The 19,486-nt window shown below is 33.3% G+C and overlaps 1 protein-coding gene across 1 annotated transcript; it reads right to left on the bottom strand.

The window, feature by feature from the left end:
- Window positions 1–1,156: 1,156 nt before the first annotated feature.
- On the bottom strand, window positions 1,157–18,242 carry LOC143229668 (uncharacterized). The gene is made up of 2 exons (XM_076462311.1): window positions 17,841–18,242; window positions 1,157–1,652 (listed from the first exon to the last, which is right to left on the bottom strand). The coding sequence occupies exons 1-2, from the start codon at window positions 17,982–17,984 to the stop codon at window positions 1,479–1,481; spliced, it is 318 nt and encodes a 105-aa protein (XP_076318426.1). The 5' UTR covers window positions 17,985–18,242; the 3' UTR covers window positions 1,157–1,478.
- Between the last annotated feature and the right edge of the window lie 1,244 nt (window positions 18,243–19,486).

Below are 19,486 nucleotides of genomic sequence, written 5' to 3'. Positions count from 1 at the left end.
CCTATTGGTTGATTTGTGGTTGATTTAAAACTGTATGCCTCCAGTTACTGGAAACGGTTTGTACTCATATAAGCACACTGCTTGGCAGAATGAACGTCTCGATCTGCACTTTTTTCATACTTTAATTTATCAGGAAGCGGTAATACAAATGTATAGGTGATCACAGTTTGGAGCCGTCCTATTTATTTACATGATTTGGATTTTCTTTACTTAAACTTTCAGTATAAGTAAAGGTGCAAACCATATGTTATTCCTTTTAATATATGGATATGTGCATGCATACACTGGTTTTAATAAGATAATATACTGTATTATTGGATACACCCGGAAAACAAAAAAAACAACAACACGTAAATATTTAAAGCATACAGTGAGTTAAATAATAACCAGTTGAGTGTTAACCTACCATAAAAACTTTATTTGTTCCACTGGGTTGAATAGCTGGGTTGAATATTATAAAATAATATAAAATGTATTCTTAACTCCACTAATTATGCTAAAAGATCCCCGCAATGGAAACCCTTGAATGATGTTAAAAAATAAATTCCTTTGGTTATTTTTATTTTACTGATGAAAATACAAACAATACGCAGTTCGAACATTGTTTTCTAATAAATACGTATTTATTTTTTGTTAGAGTGAGTAGCCTACGAACAATACATAGATTATTTGTAGTCAAGGCAAGAAAGATTTAATGTGTTTGTCCTCTAATGACAAATCAAAATGCTGAACAAAATGTCGATTTGTTTGAAAAAGTATTTGATTCCATACTCTTGTCCCAACCTGATACAGGTGACAGGTGTTTGTTCCCTAGAATTTTTTATTACTACAAGGGCTGGAAGTGCAGGTGAACATATTAAGAGAGTTCAACTGTTTGGATATTTACTAAAAAACGGTGATACTTAACAATAGAGGTTGTCGATTTCTTTTATGAGTGGCTATTTAACCGAATGTGTTATTGAATATTATACTTGCAATTCGTACTTTCCGTAGTAATATAATTTGCACAGCTGAAGTCAAAATAGTGTTATTAAATTTCTAGATTCCAAACATCTCAAAAGTTTTATATTTGCACATGTGTTGATCCCTTGCAGAACTTTAATCTTTTCACAAGTGAGATCGACGTTTCTAAATTGAATACCTAATAATTAGGAAGTTTATAATTATTATAATGTTTTTATTTGAACCAACTTAATCTACTACATAGCAACACATAACTATGATAAGTTTATTATCATAATGTTGTTTTTTTTAAAACGCTACCTTAAACATACTTTAATTAAATATCCATTGAACTATGTGTTAGTTTACACTTACAACAATATTTTAATATTAGGTCAACAGACTCTCTGAAGTGTAAAACGAAAGAATTTGTTTTACAAACATTTTTAACAACATGGTACTGTTTACTTTAGTTAACGTGACATATACTGATATAACTTTAAACTTTCAAGCCAATATTCATTCATAATCAGAACTTATTTGCGTTTTCGAAAGCAGGAAATTGGATTGAAGTAACATTGGTTGTACCGCATCTGGCGCTTTCTCTCCACAAATCCGTTGTCGTACAGTTCCTTGTGTTGCCATGGTAGCTCTCCGGCCAATAGCAGAGCAACCTTGTTGGCAAAGTCTACTGGTAGCCTCGAAGTGTACTATAAAAAACAAACTTCATCATTTACTGAAGAAAAACTAACTTGAAATGTTACAAAATAATTGAAATCAGTTCAAGTAAATATTTTCTATTGTACTTTAAGTTCTTTATTCAAATAAACAATTCGTGTTTTTACTTTATATAAATTCTAATCAAAATTGTGTAACCACACGTTAAAATTAATTTTAGCAACATTATAATTTCACTGAGAATACGTACTTGAAAAAATAATAACTAAACTTAGTTTAATTTAAGCAGTTTTGAAGAACCCATTAGTGGCACAGCGGGAAGTCTGCGGAGTGAAAACCGGGTGGGCCCGGCATGGCCAAGCGTGTTAAGGCGTGCGACTCGTAATCTGAGGGTCGCGGGTTCGCATCCTCGTCGTGCCAAACATGCTCGCTCTTTCAGCCGTGGGGGAGTTATAATGTGACGGTCAATCCCATTAATTCGTTCGTAAAAGAGTAGCCCAAGAGTTGGCGGTGGGTGGTGATGACTAGTTGCCTTCCCTCTAGTCTTACACTGCTAAATTAGACACAACTAGCGCAGATAGCCCTCGAGTAGCTTTGCGCGAATTTAAAAAAAAAACAAGCAAACAAACAAAAACCGGGTTTCGATACCCCAGGTGAGCACAGCACGGATAACCCATAATGTAGCTATACATTAATAAACAAACAAAATTTCATAGACAGTTCATATCATAGAAGCCTTTATGTTATTATATCAAAGATACATTTATGTTATTGTGTTATATTTTATGTCAGAAATACCTTTATGTTATTGTTTTATATTTTTAAGCATCTGTTTGCTCTCTCATGTATTGAATTATGTTTTTACATCGCTACTATTTGTTTAAAATTGTTTGTTTATTGAGTATTTTATATATTCTGGTAAACCTACACAAGACCTACCTTAAATTCTCAGTAATAGACAAGGTAGAAGACATAGGTCAACAATACCTACCGATAAATTCTTAGGCTACGCTATTCGAGTGACTTGACCGACACTCTTGCAACACATCCATAATCACAAAGTGCGGAAAGTGATTTTATAACGACGGTGCTTGAGCCATGGACCTTCAGATTTCCAGTCCAATACACTAATCGCTAGGCCACATCGAGCTGGTTCAAAACTAATGTGAAATATTGTCGTCAATGGTGGAAGATAAAATTATTAAAAAGATAATTCATTTTTGATATCTAAGAAGAGGAACTGATTCCTTTCTCTTTTTGAGAGTCATTATCAAAATTTATGGCCGGGCATGGATAGGTGGTAAAGGCACTCGAATCGTAATCTGAGAGTCGCGGGTTCGAATCCCCGTCACACCAAACATGCTCGCCCTTTCAGCCGTCGGTGCGTTATAAAGTGACGGTCAATCCTACTATTCGTAGGTAAAAGAGTAGCCCAAGAGTTGATGGTGGGTGATGATGACTAATTGCCTTCCCTGCAGTCTTACCCTGCTAAATTAGAGACGGCTAGCGCAGATAGCCCTCGTGTAGCTTTGTGCGAAATTTAAAACAAATCAAACCAATCATCATCCTTCAAAGGAATTTTAAAACTATTTACTTTGTTTAAATATAAATATGACAGGAATTATGTGGGTGAGGATATTTTCCCTTGTGTTGCCGTGATAACCCTCCCGCCAGTAGCATAGCAACTTTGTTGACAAAATTTACTGGTAGCCTCGAACTATGAAAAATTCAAGGTTAGTCATTCACTGAAGAAAATGTAACTTGAAAATATTTTTATCTCAGCTTTAGAAACGAATCTCTGCAGATACTTCATTTCTCTAATTACAGAAAATTAATTATGTTTACCAGTAAGTCTAGACATTTACAAATATTACAAAGAACTTGAGAGTAAGTTGTCAATAATTAACATTAAATTAAAATCGAGCCATAGAGTTTATAGTCTGTTGTTTCTTTCTTGTTAAGCATAAAACTATACAATTTGCTACCTGTGCTGTACCCACAGCAGGTATCGAATACTGAGTTTTAGTGTAATAAGTCATTAAACTTACCGCTGAGCAACCGGGGACCGAAGACAGTGAACTTGTTGAAGATATGTAACTTGAACTGTTGTTGTTTGTTGTTGTTGTTTTGAATTAAGCACAAAGCTACACAGTGGGCTATCTGTGGTCTGCCCACCATGGGTATAGAAACCCGGTTTTTATCGTTGTAAGTCCGCAGACATACCGCTGAGCCACTAGGGGGCAACTTGAACTGATTCGTAATGTATGACAAATTTAGGTTAAAGAGAAAGACAAGTCAAAATAGATACTTATAAGATTAATGAACTGCAAAAGAACTTCGTAAAATTCATTCTAACAATAATTGTGGGTAATTAACTTTTCTTATATCCAAACAAAAAAAGCATTAATTTTAACTGTTAGTCAGGTTTAATCTGAAGTCAAACATCCGTTTATACAATAAGTGATGTAACAGTCTAAAGATACCGTCAGAAACATCTTGGCTGATTGTTCTTTTGGTAATTCATATCGTGCACAAAAACCTAAAACTACCTATTTTATAAGACACATCTTCTCATTGTGTGGTTTCCACGCTACTCCAGAGGAATAACAAACCATTAATGTGTATATTAATTAATTAATGTTTCATGAAATATAGATTAGTTATTTTATTTTTCTTTAAGTTGGATGAGAAGTTTGAACCCTTGTCATAATACAAGGATACATAACCATTTATACATATAGTTGTTTTTACTTCTAAGTCTTTCAGCCCATGTTAGACAATAATAAAGAACAGTATCAGTCAGTTATAGGTTATTTACTCGTTTTATATACGTAGCATACTGTTTTTCTCATTCATGTACTCTATATTAAAGAGCTCGTGTTTTCTGGAACTCTTTGAAAAATTATGTTCTCTAATAATCACTGGATGATGTGCTCTTTTAGGATCTTAAAATACAGTAATGCAAACCTTTTCCTCTTATGCTGCCTTGTACAAGGTACTTACAGATATCTATTTAGTCATTTCTTTCTAAGGCCGTTTACATTATGTCTCAGGAATGTAGTCTCAAAAGTTGTCTGATGACAAACACGTATCAGGTAAAACTTGTTTTCAGTTCTTCCATGTATCGTGTACTTTCAACATGGCGAACATTTTTCTGTCATAGACTTTAAACAAATAAAAGCTAGTTATTTTTGTTTTATTGTTTAATACTCTGGCTTGAGGGGAAAAAGATTACCCCACTTGTTCTAGCAACAGACTGTAATACTAAATCGATTATACCAAAAGTGGCGTTTTTCCATGGGTAATAAGTATTATTGATTATATGATCAAAAACCTTTTCAAAGGTTTGACTCATTTGTTAATCTGAACGAAATTCAAGTTATTTTGTGATTTGCAACATTTCTTAATTAAGAATCTGTAGTGAGTGTGACAGTCATAAATATATTAATACATAAGTAGGAGTGTATTTATCTGTGTGTTTCATATCTAGTTTAAAAACGCTTTATTTTTTATGTATTCTGAAGTTGTCTTTCTCTGATTATTTTATTAAATTAAACATTCCAAAGCATTGAAAGTTAATGTCTCTAAAGCATCATATGTTTCAAAAATAAACACTAAGCAAGAATATATGGGGCTTAGTTTGACACTTTATGTTCTTTAACTCAGTTTTCAGATCGATGGGTCCATAAGGGTAGAATAATCTATTTTTTTCATCACGACACTTCAATGTATAATTTGTCTTCGTACTTTTAACTCAAAGTTTGTAAAGTTTTAATTTTACAAAAATGCTTATTTGCTCCAATTGGTAGCCTTATTTTAAAAATCGTTTTTGTGCCTTCTAGTTTATCAACCAGATTTAAGTATAAAGCTAACTAACTAGTTAGGATAATTCATTGGTTAGAAACACAAGAACATTACAGAGAACTGTAATGATAACTTGGCACCTCCAAAAGTTGTACTTCTTCATGGGGTCCTGATGTCATGTTAGCAATGTTTTGGTCACGTGAATCAACAGCAATAAATTCAGAGCTATTTCGCAAAGAAAAGCATCATAATGCGTGGATCCTGACCACAAATTTATCAGAATCAGTAAATAGGTAAAAGACAAAATGAGCCCATACATAAACATATCTTGTCTCTATGTAGGACTTCATCTACAGGTCATCCTGAGTTAGGTGTTAGTTAACATTAGATGAGACAGTGATCAAGCTTGCTGATGAACAAGGTCACATCATTAACTATGACGAAGTTTTTTTTCCAAAGAACAAGAATACACTGTGTGTCTATCAGTATGATCCAATGTACAAAATGGCTACACAGTCGGGAACAAACACGTGTTTCGTATTTCGAATCGCTCATGCTAACACTGAATATGATTCCACTCCGCCTTTTAGTGACACGGAAGAGCAAAAATGGCTGAAGACATCACATGCATGCTCAGAACTGACCAAGAGTTTGAAACGTCTTGAGAACAACACAAATTAGGTAAATGAAGAGATAGAGATTATATCTTCTTCTACCATACATTGGTGTATTTGGTAATTGGTGTATTTAACGTACTGTAAAAAAAAAATAAGCATCTCTGAATATTAAGCACTCTGAATTCTTAGCTAAAACGAACAAAAAAGTGAGAAATTGTACCAACGATGGATTCATTCATTCAGCCCTTTAAACGTGTGAATTACCAGTCATACATATGAAGTCAGGCAGTAGTTTTGTATTTTCATATATATATATATATATATATATGCGGCTAACGAGTATTAGTTTATCGATTTAGTGATTGAAGAGTATTTTTGGCATATTATTTCGTGACGGAAAAGTATTATTTAATATATTACCCTGCGACAGAGAAAAGTCATTTAGTGATTGAAAATTATTTTTGGCATATTATTTCGTGACGGAAAAGTATTTAGTATATTACCCTGCGACAAAGAAATTCATTTTGGATTGAAAAGTATTTTTGGCATATTATTTCGTGACGGAAAAGTATTTAATATATTACCCTGCGACAAATAAAAGTAATTTTCTGAGTGCCGAATACCTGTCAAATAGTTATTTCACAATTGAAGAAAACATAAGTTGTTTTTTAAAGCATACATTCTGCGGCCTTTTCAGCCTGCCGAACCTGTTTTTATTGACATCTATATTTGGACACAAGCAATTTGAAAACTAATATGTAATCAGTCAGTTAATTTACCGTAACTACAACCATACCAGAGGCTTGTTAAGAAGGTGTCACCAGCGAAGCATGATTACGGGAATTTTACACGTCTTAGTGCATTCGTTTTTATGTATAAAATCATTACGTACGAATATGTGGAAGCCAACGTGAAATTAAGTTCAACATTAGAGTTGGCTTTAAAAATGTCTTACTTTTTATGCTAGAAGGTTTTCTATTTATATCTATTTTCTTGTGGCTTAGAGCCTCATATATTGATTATGTACGCTAATACATTTTACATAAAAAATTCTCATAGGTTTTTACATATGCCAGAAATATTAAAAAGTACTAATAAAATTATATCCGTTAGTAGTAATACTTTGTAGCAAAACTGTTCCTTATCTGTAGCAATACATTTTAACAAAAATGATTCTGGTTTGTTTTGAAATTCGCGCAAAGCTACACGAGGGTTTTCTGCGCTAGCCGTCTCTAATTTAGCAGTGTAAGACTAGAGGAAAAGCAGCTAGTCATCACCACCCACCGCCAACTCTTGAGCTACACTTTTACCAATGAGTAGAGAGATTAACCGTCACATAATAACGCTCTCCCCCACCCGGCTGAAAGGACGAGCATGTTTGGTGTCACAGAGATTCGAACCGACGAATCTCAGATTACGAGTCGAGTGCCTTAACCACCTGTCCATGGCGGGCTTTTAACAAGACTCTCTATTATCTATGATGAAACATTATAACAAAACTGTTCACTATCTGTAATAATACGTTATAAAAAAAAAAACTATCCATTATGTGATTCAGTCTGTCGTAATACTTTATATCAAAACTGTCCATTATCTTATTTACTTTTGTAGTAATATATGATGTGGGGAAATGTCGGAGGTAGCTTTTAAAATGTCTTCAGACAAACGAAATACCTCTTTCATGAAGATATGCATTTTCCAGGTAGCATCACAAGTATTTTTAGCAAATATTTGTGGAACTGTCCCCTGGGTCGAGTTTGGTCTCTCCGAAGTGTTAGAAGTACCCGGAGGTAGCTTTTAAAAAGGCATCTCGTTTGTCTTAAAACAAACTTTTTCCAATTACTCCAATACGTTATAAAAACTACAAGTATCTGCTTCAGTCTAATTTATTAATGCAATTTCGGTACATCAAAGCTTTTGAAGTATGGTATATTTCCTGATTTAACAAATAATTTTATTATTTTTAATTTATTGACTATAGATCTTTTAGGGTAAAAATAACTCCCAGTTTATCCAATTCATTTTAATATTACTTCTCTTTAATTACTAACAATTATAACATTATCAATGATGGTTAATTAACAAATATGCTTAGTTGTCAGTATTACTTCAACAAACATTAACGTTAAACTTTTAATATTAGTCATCTATAATGTCCAGCTATTGATACACGTGTGTTATTTGTTATAGAAAATAGAAGGTGAAGATAGTAATGGAGCTGTTAGTCATCTCTAATGTCCAGCTATTGATCACGTGTGTTATTTGTTAGAGAAAATAGAAGGTGAAGATAGTAATGGAGCTGTTAGTCATCTCTAATGTTCATCTATTGATCACGTGTGTTATTTGTTAGAGAAAATAGAAGGTGAAGATAGTAATGGAGCTGTTAGTCATCTGTAATGCCCAGCTATTGATATACGTGTGCTATTTGTTATAGAAAATAGCAGGTGATGATAGTAATAGAACTAATAGTTTAACTTGGAAAATCGTCAATTATGAAAAATATAAACTTTACATATACTCAATCGTTTTTATTTTACTAGTTTTGAAGACTTCTTAGAATAATGATTTTGCTTAGGATCTTACACAATTTTCTATATCTTCCCTTAATTTATGGTTAAACATTCTTGCATGAATCTTACTAACCACCGTCAAAGCGCTTTACCCACTGAATGAATAACCGTAACGTTATTTTATATGTTTATTTAGGCTTAGTGCTTGCCTTAAAATATATATATATATATAGAGAGAGATATACATACCTAAACATATCAATATCATAGTATATCGTATTAAACTTTAGCAAAGTATATTTCTAAGCTTCATTTTTATACACCAACAGTTCTTAGGTTCATGATGTTAACATTCATACAACATACAGCGAAAGTAGTTCATGAAATTATTATTTATACGGCGTACCATGTAATTCGTGACATGAGCATCAATAAAACTTACTATAAAAGTAATTTATGACGTACAGATCCCTAAGATGTTTTATGTAAGTAATTCATAATTGCAACACCTATACGACATACTATTCTAGTAATCTATAATTAGAACATCCACACAACTTACTCCATAATTCATCATTTGAAAATCCATATAACGTACAATGTAAGTAATTCATCATGTAAAAATCCGTACAACGTACTATTTAAGTAATTCGTAATATTAATCTCCACATGACGTACTACGTAAGTAATTTCGGTTGTCAAGTCGATGGTTTAATATGAGGTGGTTGTTACTTTTTACACGTTTTTGCTGAATATGCGATATGTTTGTTTTAATACAGCAAAAATAAAAGTTAACATTAGCGACAGAAACTTAAAAACTCTGCTTCAAAGGTGTCGTTTAAAAAAAATATTTTTTGTTCCTTATCACATAATAAATGTGAATACAACAGCAGTTTACGATACATTTTAATAAAGTTTTAAACTTCTGCCACTAACGTGAACGTGAATTTTTCTCTTCAGTGCGGATGGTAGATTGGGTTATAATTACGATTTATATAGAAAGACGAAGCTCTTTCCAGCTTATTATATGACTTCAGTTATTGCTGTGTACGTTAATCAATGACATGACTTTAGTTTCGTAACGTCTCAATAACGAACATTTCCGCTTTCTTTCTTATTTATTTACGTCAAAAACTTTCTAAAACTAGCTTGAATTGAAAATAACGACCAATTTGTGTAGACCCTTGTTATCTTTTGGAGCTCTGGTCTGTTAAAAAAAACAACAGGATTTTTAGCAATTTATAAAGAAGAAGAGCATTTAGCGTTCTGTAACGAACTAGATAATCAAAACAGAAAGTTAATACATGCAAGTAAAAACAGAACCCTGTGTTTCCTAAGCTAAGCCTTTGTTGATTGAAAATAAAAAATAAGAATGGGTTTTATTCAGATGATCGTAATATATTAATGAATGAACTGTAATAACTGTATTTGATTGTGTCGTATTGTATATTGTTACACGTTAATATTCAACGTAAGGGTTCAATGTGGGATGGAAGCTCACGTAAACACTTGATGTCAGATGGAAACTAGGTTCACTTTTTTTTCAGGCTCGGATATGTTCCTTAGGCCTAAAGCATGTACTTATAATATATGAAAAACCTTCATTTTCACATATTCTTAAAGTACGCTAATTTCAAAAAGCAGTGAAGATTACATTATTTTAATACAGAACCTCACGCAGACCACCCCTTTCTGACTGATTCATCTAATACTCAGAATATTTTAGATTTATTAATAAAAAGCTATATATAGTTGTCTTCATACCTACAGGGCGTTCGGAAAATCACTGTGCAGTTTTGTAATCATATTGTATTCAGTCTATTTCAAGCCAGCAACTGATAGCGGTGTTTAGAAACAAAATAAGAAGGATCCAGTCCTGTATTGATGCCAACGGGAGTCACATTCAACATTGTTTATAATTGTCATTCATATTTATCTCCTGTATTCTATATTGAAACATGTCTGTTAATAAATATATAAGTGCACAGTGACTTTCCGAACACCCTGTATAATAGCTGCTTAACCTCAATCCCGAATGAATTTTGTACAATGTGTACGTAACAAAACAGTAATTGTTCAGTGTTACTAAGAAAGCTTTAATAAAAATATTCTATCTCTTGTTTGCGAAACGTTTTTGTGTGAACAAAAAACGCTTATTTATATTATTATTAGTCATACTGAATCATTAGGGAATAATTATATCTTTATTTTTATTCAGGTCAAAAAACTACTAACCAAAGGACAGGCAGCCATTCAGTAGTAAACTACCATCCATACTAAGAGACTGACTGTCATTCCTATGATGTACATATAGCTGACGTAAGCTAAACACAAAATACAGGGCTAATCCTTGCCCTAAAGAATAACTCTTCACGTGTATATTTTAATACAAGGTTTATAATTCATTTAATAAGTTTTTAATGAAATAACCTATTCAGTCTGTTCGCTACAGTCATGAAATTTCTCTACATCTGAATTGACCACATAAGCACAATGAAAACAGCTTATAAAGTACGTTAGATTTGTAGTTAATTAAAACTTTATTCTTGTAAATATTACTACTATAAACAGCTCAGTTAATATGCGTATATAACTCTACTATGGCTTTCAGATCTTAGCTGTTGTTGTTATCTGTTGCTATCTGTGTTATGCCTAACACGAATATCGAAACACTGGGTTTTTGAAATTTCAAACTTATAATACAAATATCAAAACAAAAGAATATGATTAAGTATACATAGAAAACAAGTTAAGAAATTCATTAGAATGTAAAATTTTAAACAAGTTACATGTAACGTTTGCCAAGTTTTGTTTATATTCAGAACTTCAAGTAAAGCTGTAAAAGGGTTATATGCGTATAACAGTCCGTAATTTTTTTTAACAAGAAGGTAACAATTTAACACTTAAACTGCTTTTTTTTCGATCAAAAAATGGGATTTCACAGTTATTCTCATAGCATACCCACAGCCCTAATGTGCGTAATGCTATTTTATGACAACGGGTCGTGAACCATGAATTATCTGAATTTACAGTTAAGCCATGCTAATCATCAAACCTTGACTGACATCTTTTGTCAACTGGTGTAAGCTTTTCGACAATTAACTTTCGAAAACCAGTTAAAGTACACTTTTTTTTTCTTTTTTGTACTCTTAAAATATTGTATTTTAAAATGGTTACTTTTTTATTTTCTAATATCAGTTCTGGAGCTTTCAGACAAAACATAATTAAACTTAATAGGGTTTTACAGCCTCAAACATAAAGATACAATACAAGGGACTAATTGAGAAACAAATGTTCACTGTTCAAAGCACTCTGTTTATAGAGCATCGTACCGTTATATTAAACAGATTTCTCGAATCTACGTATTTTTCTTGGTTTGGTTTGGTTTGAATTTTGCACAAAGCTAAACGAGGACTTTCTGCGCAAGCCATCCCTAATTTAGTAGTGTAAGACTAGATGGAAGGCAGCTAGTCATCACCATCCATCCGCAAACTCTTGGGTTACTCTTTTATCAACGAATAGTGGGATTCACCATTACATTATAATGCCCTCGCGGCTGAAAGGGCAAGCATGTTTGGTGTGACAGGGATTCTAACCCGCGACCTTGGAATTACGAGCCGAGTGCCTTAACCACCTGGCCATGCCGGGCCGCGTATGTTTTAACATCATGAAATTTTCCTCTAAGCCTAAGTATTACTAAACACTATTTAATAAACAATATTTTATTTCGCAATTATAGTATTTATAAAATACGCAGAACACCCTCAGAATATTATATCAAATCCGTAAGAGCTGGTTATAATGAGAATAAGAAATTATTCATGAAGTAAAAATGTATGGTAGAGACGGATGGTATGGGTACTAACACTTTAATTAAAATAAATACAGAACAGCTTTTCGACCTTGTTAGATCATCTTCAGGTTAATAATAAATTATTGGTAAGACTGATATTAGCGTCTGAAATCTTGCTCTTCTTGAACAACGTTTGTACAAATATGAATAAAAATTGTATTTATAGTAACTCTGATTTGAAGTTTTACTATACAAAGTGCGAAATATCGCATTTCTGGATTTTGACAGAAAAAATAATAATTTAAATATTTTGGGGGAGCACAACTGTGTAGTGATATAAAAATATTACTTGTTGGATCTTCCTATACACATTATTAAAAAAAAAAAGTTAATTTTCGCAGCGCCTCCAGTAACAGGGAGTAAAGCTTTAATTTGTGCAGCGCCTCAAGTGATGAAAAATAGAGTGAGAATATTGTATATTGAATTTTTTTTTAATTGCTTGATTCGGTCATGAAAAGCTTGATAAAATGTTGAAATTATTCAAGGATTTTAAATTATAACAAAAAAGAAATTTTAATATAATCAAATGTATTTAGTTCTAAGAATTTTTAATATCTTAATGTAAAACAAGTTCGGACACTGAAATTCGCAAGAAATCACGGTACATTTTACTGTTTGCTAAAAATACATTGAGAGTAGCCTTAGAGCAAAACGAAAGCTTGTCCTACACATTTTTGACATTAATTCATTATATCGTATTAACACCCGTATATAATGTTTGGATAAAGTTTTTAGTTCACAAGTTTTATTATTAATATTATTTTATAATTTAAAGTTATTCTGTCATTGCACTGATGTTATAGGGGTTAAATGTTACTTTACGTCAAAAACATCTCTCCGTCAGATTGACAACCCACATGCAAAGGACAATTAGAAAGATAACGGCTATATACGATTGTGTACGTCAATACCTTCTAAATCTCCCGCATTATATATTAATCTCTGGAGAATAGCTAGCCTGGAAATGTCAAAATTTTCTTATAACTCTACATAAGAGATTACGTTTCGAGATCAAAAGGAAGTAGCCGGATAGACGTATTATTTCCGGATTTCTGAATCAGAAAGACTTTTGCGATACTTCCTGTTGTAACTTCCTATGTCCATATAATATTCATACCTACTTATTCTCGCAGTGAAAGGAAGATCGAGTCATTTATCTAAGCTCAATATAGAATCTCAGTAGAAAATAATAACTCCATTAGGTGAATTATAATGAATAACACGTGTTACAGCAAGTAAGTATGCCAAATTGATGTAGTGATTTTACGTGAGGAGTTTCGCGTAAGGCTTTCTGAGGGTAGGGCCTGGCATGGCCTAGCGCCTTAAGGCGTGCGCTTCGTAATCTGAGGGTCGCGGGTTCGCGCCCGATTCGCGCCAAACATGCTCGCCCTCCCAGCCGTGGGGGCGTTATAATGTGACGGTCAATCCCACTTTTCGTTAGTAAAAGAGTAGCCCAAGAGTTGGCGGTGGGTGGTGATGACTAGCTGCCTTCCCTCTTGTCTTACACTGCTAAATTAGGGACGGCTAGCACAGATAGCCCTCGAGTAGCTTTGTGCGAAATTCCAAAACAAACAAACAAACAAACAAAGCTTTCTGAGGGCTGTATAGACAAGCCGTTCTTAACTTTGATATAATAATGTAGAAGGCAGATAGCCAATAATATCCGCTACTAATGTTTTTTTTAAATCTTTACCAACGAATAGTGGGATTGATCATGACATTATATATCGGTCTCATAACTGAAAGGGTTGATATTTTCGGCAACAAGTTTCGATTTGACAGATACAACAAATCGCCCGATGTGACTTTGCTATAAGAAAAAACATACACACACCCATTGTCAGTGTTCAATATTCCAGTAAAGAATCTAACTATGTTAATTATCCCTGTTTTAAAATAATCTTATTTGTCGCCCATTTTAGCATCATCTTTCTTCAATAAGTGCTAACTAACTAGATTTTATACATTAGATTATGATGCTTTACATATTTAAATATTTTCATAGAAAATTACTTTTAGAGTAAATGCATATGATTGACTTTCAATTCAAAAGTATTGATTAATTGAAACGGTTTGTCACTAGATTAAGTTGTGTCTTCTTCTTAATTTCGCGCTAAGCAACACGAGGACTATCTGCACTAGCCGTCCCTAATTTTGCAGTGTAAGTCTAGAGGGAAGGCAGCTAGTCATCATCACCTACCGCCAACTCTTGGGCTACTCTTTTACCAACGAATAGTAAGATTGACCGTCCCATTATAACGCCCCACCTGGCCATGCCGAGACTTATTAATGTTTCGAAGTATATCGTATGAGATATTAGATTAAATGTAAAGGAATAATAATTTATATTCAAACTAATGTATAATCAGTGTGTTTTTATGAACATGAAATTTCAAAAGTAAAAATTAAACTTGTAAAATGTCAGCTTTTCTCATACGAATATAAATAATTATTGAATTATTCGATTCAATTCTTAAATTTGGGAAAAAATAAGCAAGGAGAGGATATTCGTTAACAGACGTTTTTCAAGAGTTTAAGATTTCTTGGATTGTTTCGTAAAATATGTCAATCCACAATTACACCCATTCAACGGCCTGGCATGGGCGAGCGCGTAAGGCGTGCGACTCGTAATCCGAAGGTCGCGGGTTCGCGCCCGCGTCGCCCTAAACATGCTCGCCCTCCCATCCGTTTTTGTTCTAAAACAAACAAACAAATACGCCCATTCAAACTATTAGCAAACGTTTCTGTCAGACTGTGTATGAAGTAACTCGATATGGACGCTTGTGTATGTCGTCCCCTAGTGACCCCTGTAACTGCTTATTCCCAGACAATTCTATGGTTTTATAAGTTCATTTACTTCAAGAATTTACTTATGTCTTTACTTTCTGTCTTACTAGACTCTTCTCTGATAAGAACGATTTATTCAGAGTTTTTGAAACGAGTTAACTTGGATTCTCAGTCAAATAATGGTAGGAGGGTAACTCGAAATAAATTGTTAGTGGAATTAATTGTTTGAAATATTTATAGCCAGGTGGTTTGGATGCGCGACTCGCAATATGAGGGTTGCAGGTTCGAATTCCCATCATACCAAACATGCTCTCCCTTTCAGTCGTAGAAGCGTTATAATGTGACGGCCAATCCCACTGTTCATTGGTAAAAGAGTAGTCCAAGAACCGGTGGTTGGTGGTGATGACTAGCTGCCTTCCCTCTAGTTTTTCTTACACTGCTAAATTGAGGACGGCTAGTGCAGATAATCCTCGTATAGTTGTGCGCGAAATTATAAACAAACAAACAACTTCTGTGTAGATGAAGGAGCTGGTAAAATAATTTCGCTTTCATAAATCAATATATATTAAGTTTGCAAAATTGTAAAGCTCATAATTAAGATAAATCAAACAAACAGCATTCAGATTTTCCTTCAGAATCCTTAAAATGTGAATGTATTTTTATCAGGTATAAATAAATCCAGGTGTTAAGACACTTGCTTTGTCCTCTCACCATTTAAAAAACATGTGGTAATTTATGTATTTTTGAATGCTCACGTTTTCTCTCTCAAGGATGGATTCGAAACACTTTGTATATTATAATGAATTTAAACAGTGGCGCTTAATCACTGATTAAACTTTGATAACAGTAATTGCTTTTTTCAGATAAATAAACACGAGATAAACCCGATAGACCATTAGTAATTTTAGGGACTTACAAAGTTAAAATCCATGGTTCAATTTCCTGTGGTGTACACAGTGAAAATAGCCATTAATGTAGCTTTGCGCTAAGAACAACAAAGATAATATGGCCACGTATTTTTAAATGGATATTTGAATAAATTTTGTTTATACATTTATTGGTTTTACTGGCCCGATTCTCTCCTATTTTTCTCTTCTTTATTCTTGTTAAAACTCGGATAATTACTATCCTGACAATGATGTTCCTCAGAAACGTTACGAATTTTTCGAATTTTAACGGATAATATGATTGTTTTTAATAATACAATTTATGTTTTTTATTATCTTAATAGCTTTTGTTGCACTTTTTAAGCCTAAAATGACAATCGACGAAGAAGTTTTGGACGTTTTGGTTTTGTTTCGGATATTTACGCAAAACTATCCAAAGGTTACTTGGACGAACCATTCTTATTTTTGAAGTAACAGACAAGAAATAATACAAGTTGGTTAAGAGCACACCACATGGCAACTGTTAAGCTACTTTAATCGAATAATGGAGCTTTACTTTCACTCTTATAAAGCATCTATAGCCCAAGTTTTGCGGCATCGGGAAGCGAAATGTGCACTTCAGATTTTCAGTTCGACATGCTAATCACGACCGGCTCATTTCAACAGGGGTTTTCTCTCAGATAAATTTGTCATCCTGACTAAAAGAATGCTGTTATTACAACAGAAGTCAATGTAAAACACAACTTGATAACATTTCTTTTTGAAACCAACACAGCATTTCGAATACCATACCCAGAACTTGTGAGTAAAAACAAGGAATAATATGAGAACCACGCTATTTCAATAACGACCTAGTTTTAGAGAAATAGTAACGTTAAGAAAACTGTATATACAACTTTTTTAACTTTAAGCCTCGTCGTCAGTAAGTTTCAATGATCTTTATTTAAAAATAATTCACTAAGCAAGCTAAAGACATTACTTCATTTTAAATACAGGATTATATTTTATAACGTTTTTTTTTTTGCTGACATTTAAATCAGTTAGAAATATTATTTTAATTTAAAACGATGCTTATGCGCAAAACAATTTTAGGCCTAATTTTGTCAATTTTAACCAATCGGCATTCTCCTGTAGTATAACAACTTGTTTATTCAGAGCTACTTGTGATGCATTACCACATATTGTAACACATCAGCTGATATTCTTAGCCAAACCTTAAAAAGGAAAAGTAGTGAGGAACCTACGATAATTCAAAGAAATTTCAGAAAAAAATATTAAATATATAAAGGTACAAAAATACCATTAAATGTTTAATAAATATACACGCTAGCTTTTATGTTGCTAACGGATAAACAAAAATTAATACACTTTTATCACACCTAAGACTAGATTACAGATTATAAAATTGCTTACGTTAACTGGCAACACCTATCGAGACAAAATCGAGATTGTTGAAGATGACCGATTCCTGTTGACTGAAATGTCACAGTTTTATAGTGGAAATGTTTTTAAGCAAGTAAAACTGTGACATTTCAGTCAACAGGAATCGGTCATCTTCAACAACCTCGAGTTAATGTCAAGTTAATTATGTGTAAGTATGTGAATAGAACTGTGTTAAATAATTACTGAATGTTAGAGTAATTTGACTTACTTCATAATTGGTTAATTATGTTTAAGCTGAAACAGAAACACAACAGCTAGCTCGTCATTGTATGATGCTTATTTGAACTTTAACTATCTGACTATAATGTTATGAACTGACCTGGGGACTCTTCTCTTTACCGTTAAGAAACGAGAGATAACTGGCGGATTTCCAGAACTCAGGATAAGCCTCTACGTCTTTAGTTGCATACCTACACGTCAAAATTAAAGTGAATATTACGAAAATCGTCTCTCTGGCCAGCATATCTTTCTTTCTGTTAAATATTTTTTTATTTAATTGTTCAAGGAAAACCTGTATACTGCTGTTTTAGAAATAAAGGAAGTGGGCTATTAAAATAATAAGGGTTTTAAGCATTACTTATGGTTTCTAAAGTGATTTAAGGTTTTCTAGTATCAAACCACTTTCACGGTAATGGGTGCAACAGGCTTCGATGGTTGAACGTGACACGAAGATCACGTGCTATATAAAGCCTCACGAATAAATAGAAAGAACACGCCTGCGCACGAGGTCGTTAATTGTGGAGCGGTTTACCTGTTTCGCACTTTATTAGCAATAACAAGTCATAAAAAGTTACGTGTATGTGAAATAACGTGGGTGTGTTTGTCAGTAAAAAGAAGCAGCAGAGCATTCCAGCCAATAAGCGGACGCGAAATAGTTGATTGGTTGGCATGGGAGGAGCCCAAACTTTATAAAAGCAACACTGCTGTTACTCTAATATGTTTGTACTATAAGCCGTGCCTTCCTAACTTCAGATTTTGATCAAACGATGATTTAAAATTCACTGTATTTCTTGTCCTTTATCTCACGATACAGTTTTAATGTTTTTCAAGCTTTACTGTAAGGCTTGTCACCTCTAAAGCTGATGCCAACGTAGGCATTTTCTATCTCCAAATCCATGATATTTGCTACGGTCTTAGCTTGTCCTCCGGTAACTCAGGACAGAATCAGCTGGCCATCTTACGTCCGAGTACTATACGACAAATAACAGATAAACAAAATTATACACACAGTTCTTTTCAAACACAACTCAACAATTTAACAGCTACCATCAGTACACATGCCTCCACATCTATGATAAAGTGTTTAATTAAAGCTACAACTTTTAAGAAACTAGGTTTTTATTAACATTCCTTCCTCTAAAATGTCCCACTATTCGTTGGTAAACGAGTAGCTCAAGAGTTGACGGTGGGTGGTGATGACGAGCTGCCTTCCCTCTAGTCTTACACTACTAAATTAGGGACGGCTAGCGCAGATAGCCCTCGTGTAGCTATGCACGAAATTAAAAAAAATTAGATGATATAAAAAAAAAATTAAAACAGACAATTCCATTCGATTAGCCCCAAGTAGTTTTGAGAGAAACTCAAAACAAGCCGAACCAATCCTCTACAATGTAGTGACAACTCTTGCTGGAATCAGTATTAGTAAATGAATAGAAGAAAGAATTAAGTTTCTATCATAAGAATACTGAAACCGTAAGTCACGTAAACAACTCTTCTGATAAATAAATTACTAAGATACTTTATTCTTCTATAAGATTACGAAGAAAATTCCTGATGTTGTCGCTTTTTTGTTTGTTGGAAGTAAGGGAGATGTAAAAATGTTTTTGAAACACAATTGAATATTCCGTGTGCTATAATATTCCGTGTGCTATAATATTCCGCGTACTATAATATTCCGTGTGCTATAATATTCCGCGTGCTATAATATTCCGCGTACTATAATATTCCGTGTACTATAATATTCCG

Source organism: Tachypleus tridentatus, chromosome 10 (assembly GCF_004210375.1).
Source record: "Tachypleus tridentatus isolate NWPU-2018 chromosome 10, ASM421037v1, whole genome shotgun sequence".
In the NCBI taxonomy this organism is placed as follows: Eukaryota; Metazoa; Arthropoda; class Merostomata; order Xiphosura; family Limulidae; genus Tachypleus; species Tachypleus tridentatus.
The sequence above is the reverse complement of the archived record's forward strand: the minus strand, read 5'-3'. Positions and strand labels throughout refer to the sequence as shown.

Coding starts and splice junctions, on each gene's coding strand:
- LOC143229668 (XM_076462311.1), bottom strand. CDS start 17,984: ATGCTGGCCAGAGAGACGATTTTCGTAATATTCACTTTAATTTTGACG. Junction 1,653..17,840: donor GTAAAGAGAAGAGTCCCCAG/GTCAGTTCATAA, acceptor TGTTTTTTATAG/TACACTTCGAGGCTACCAGT.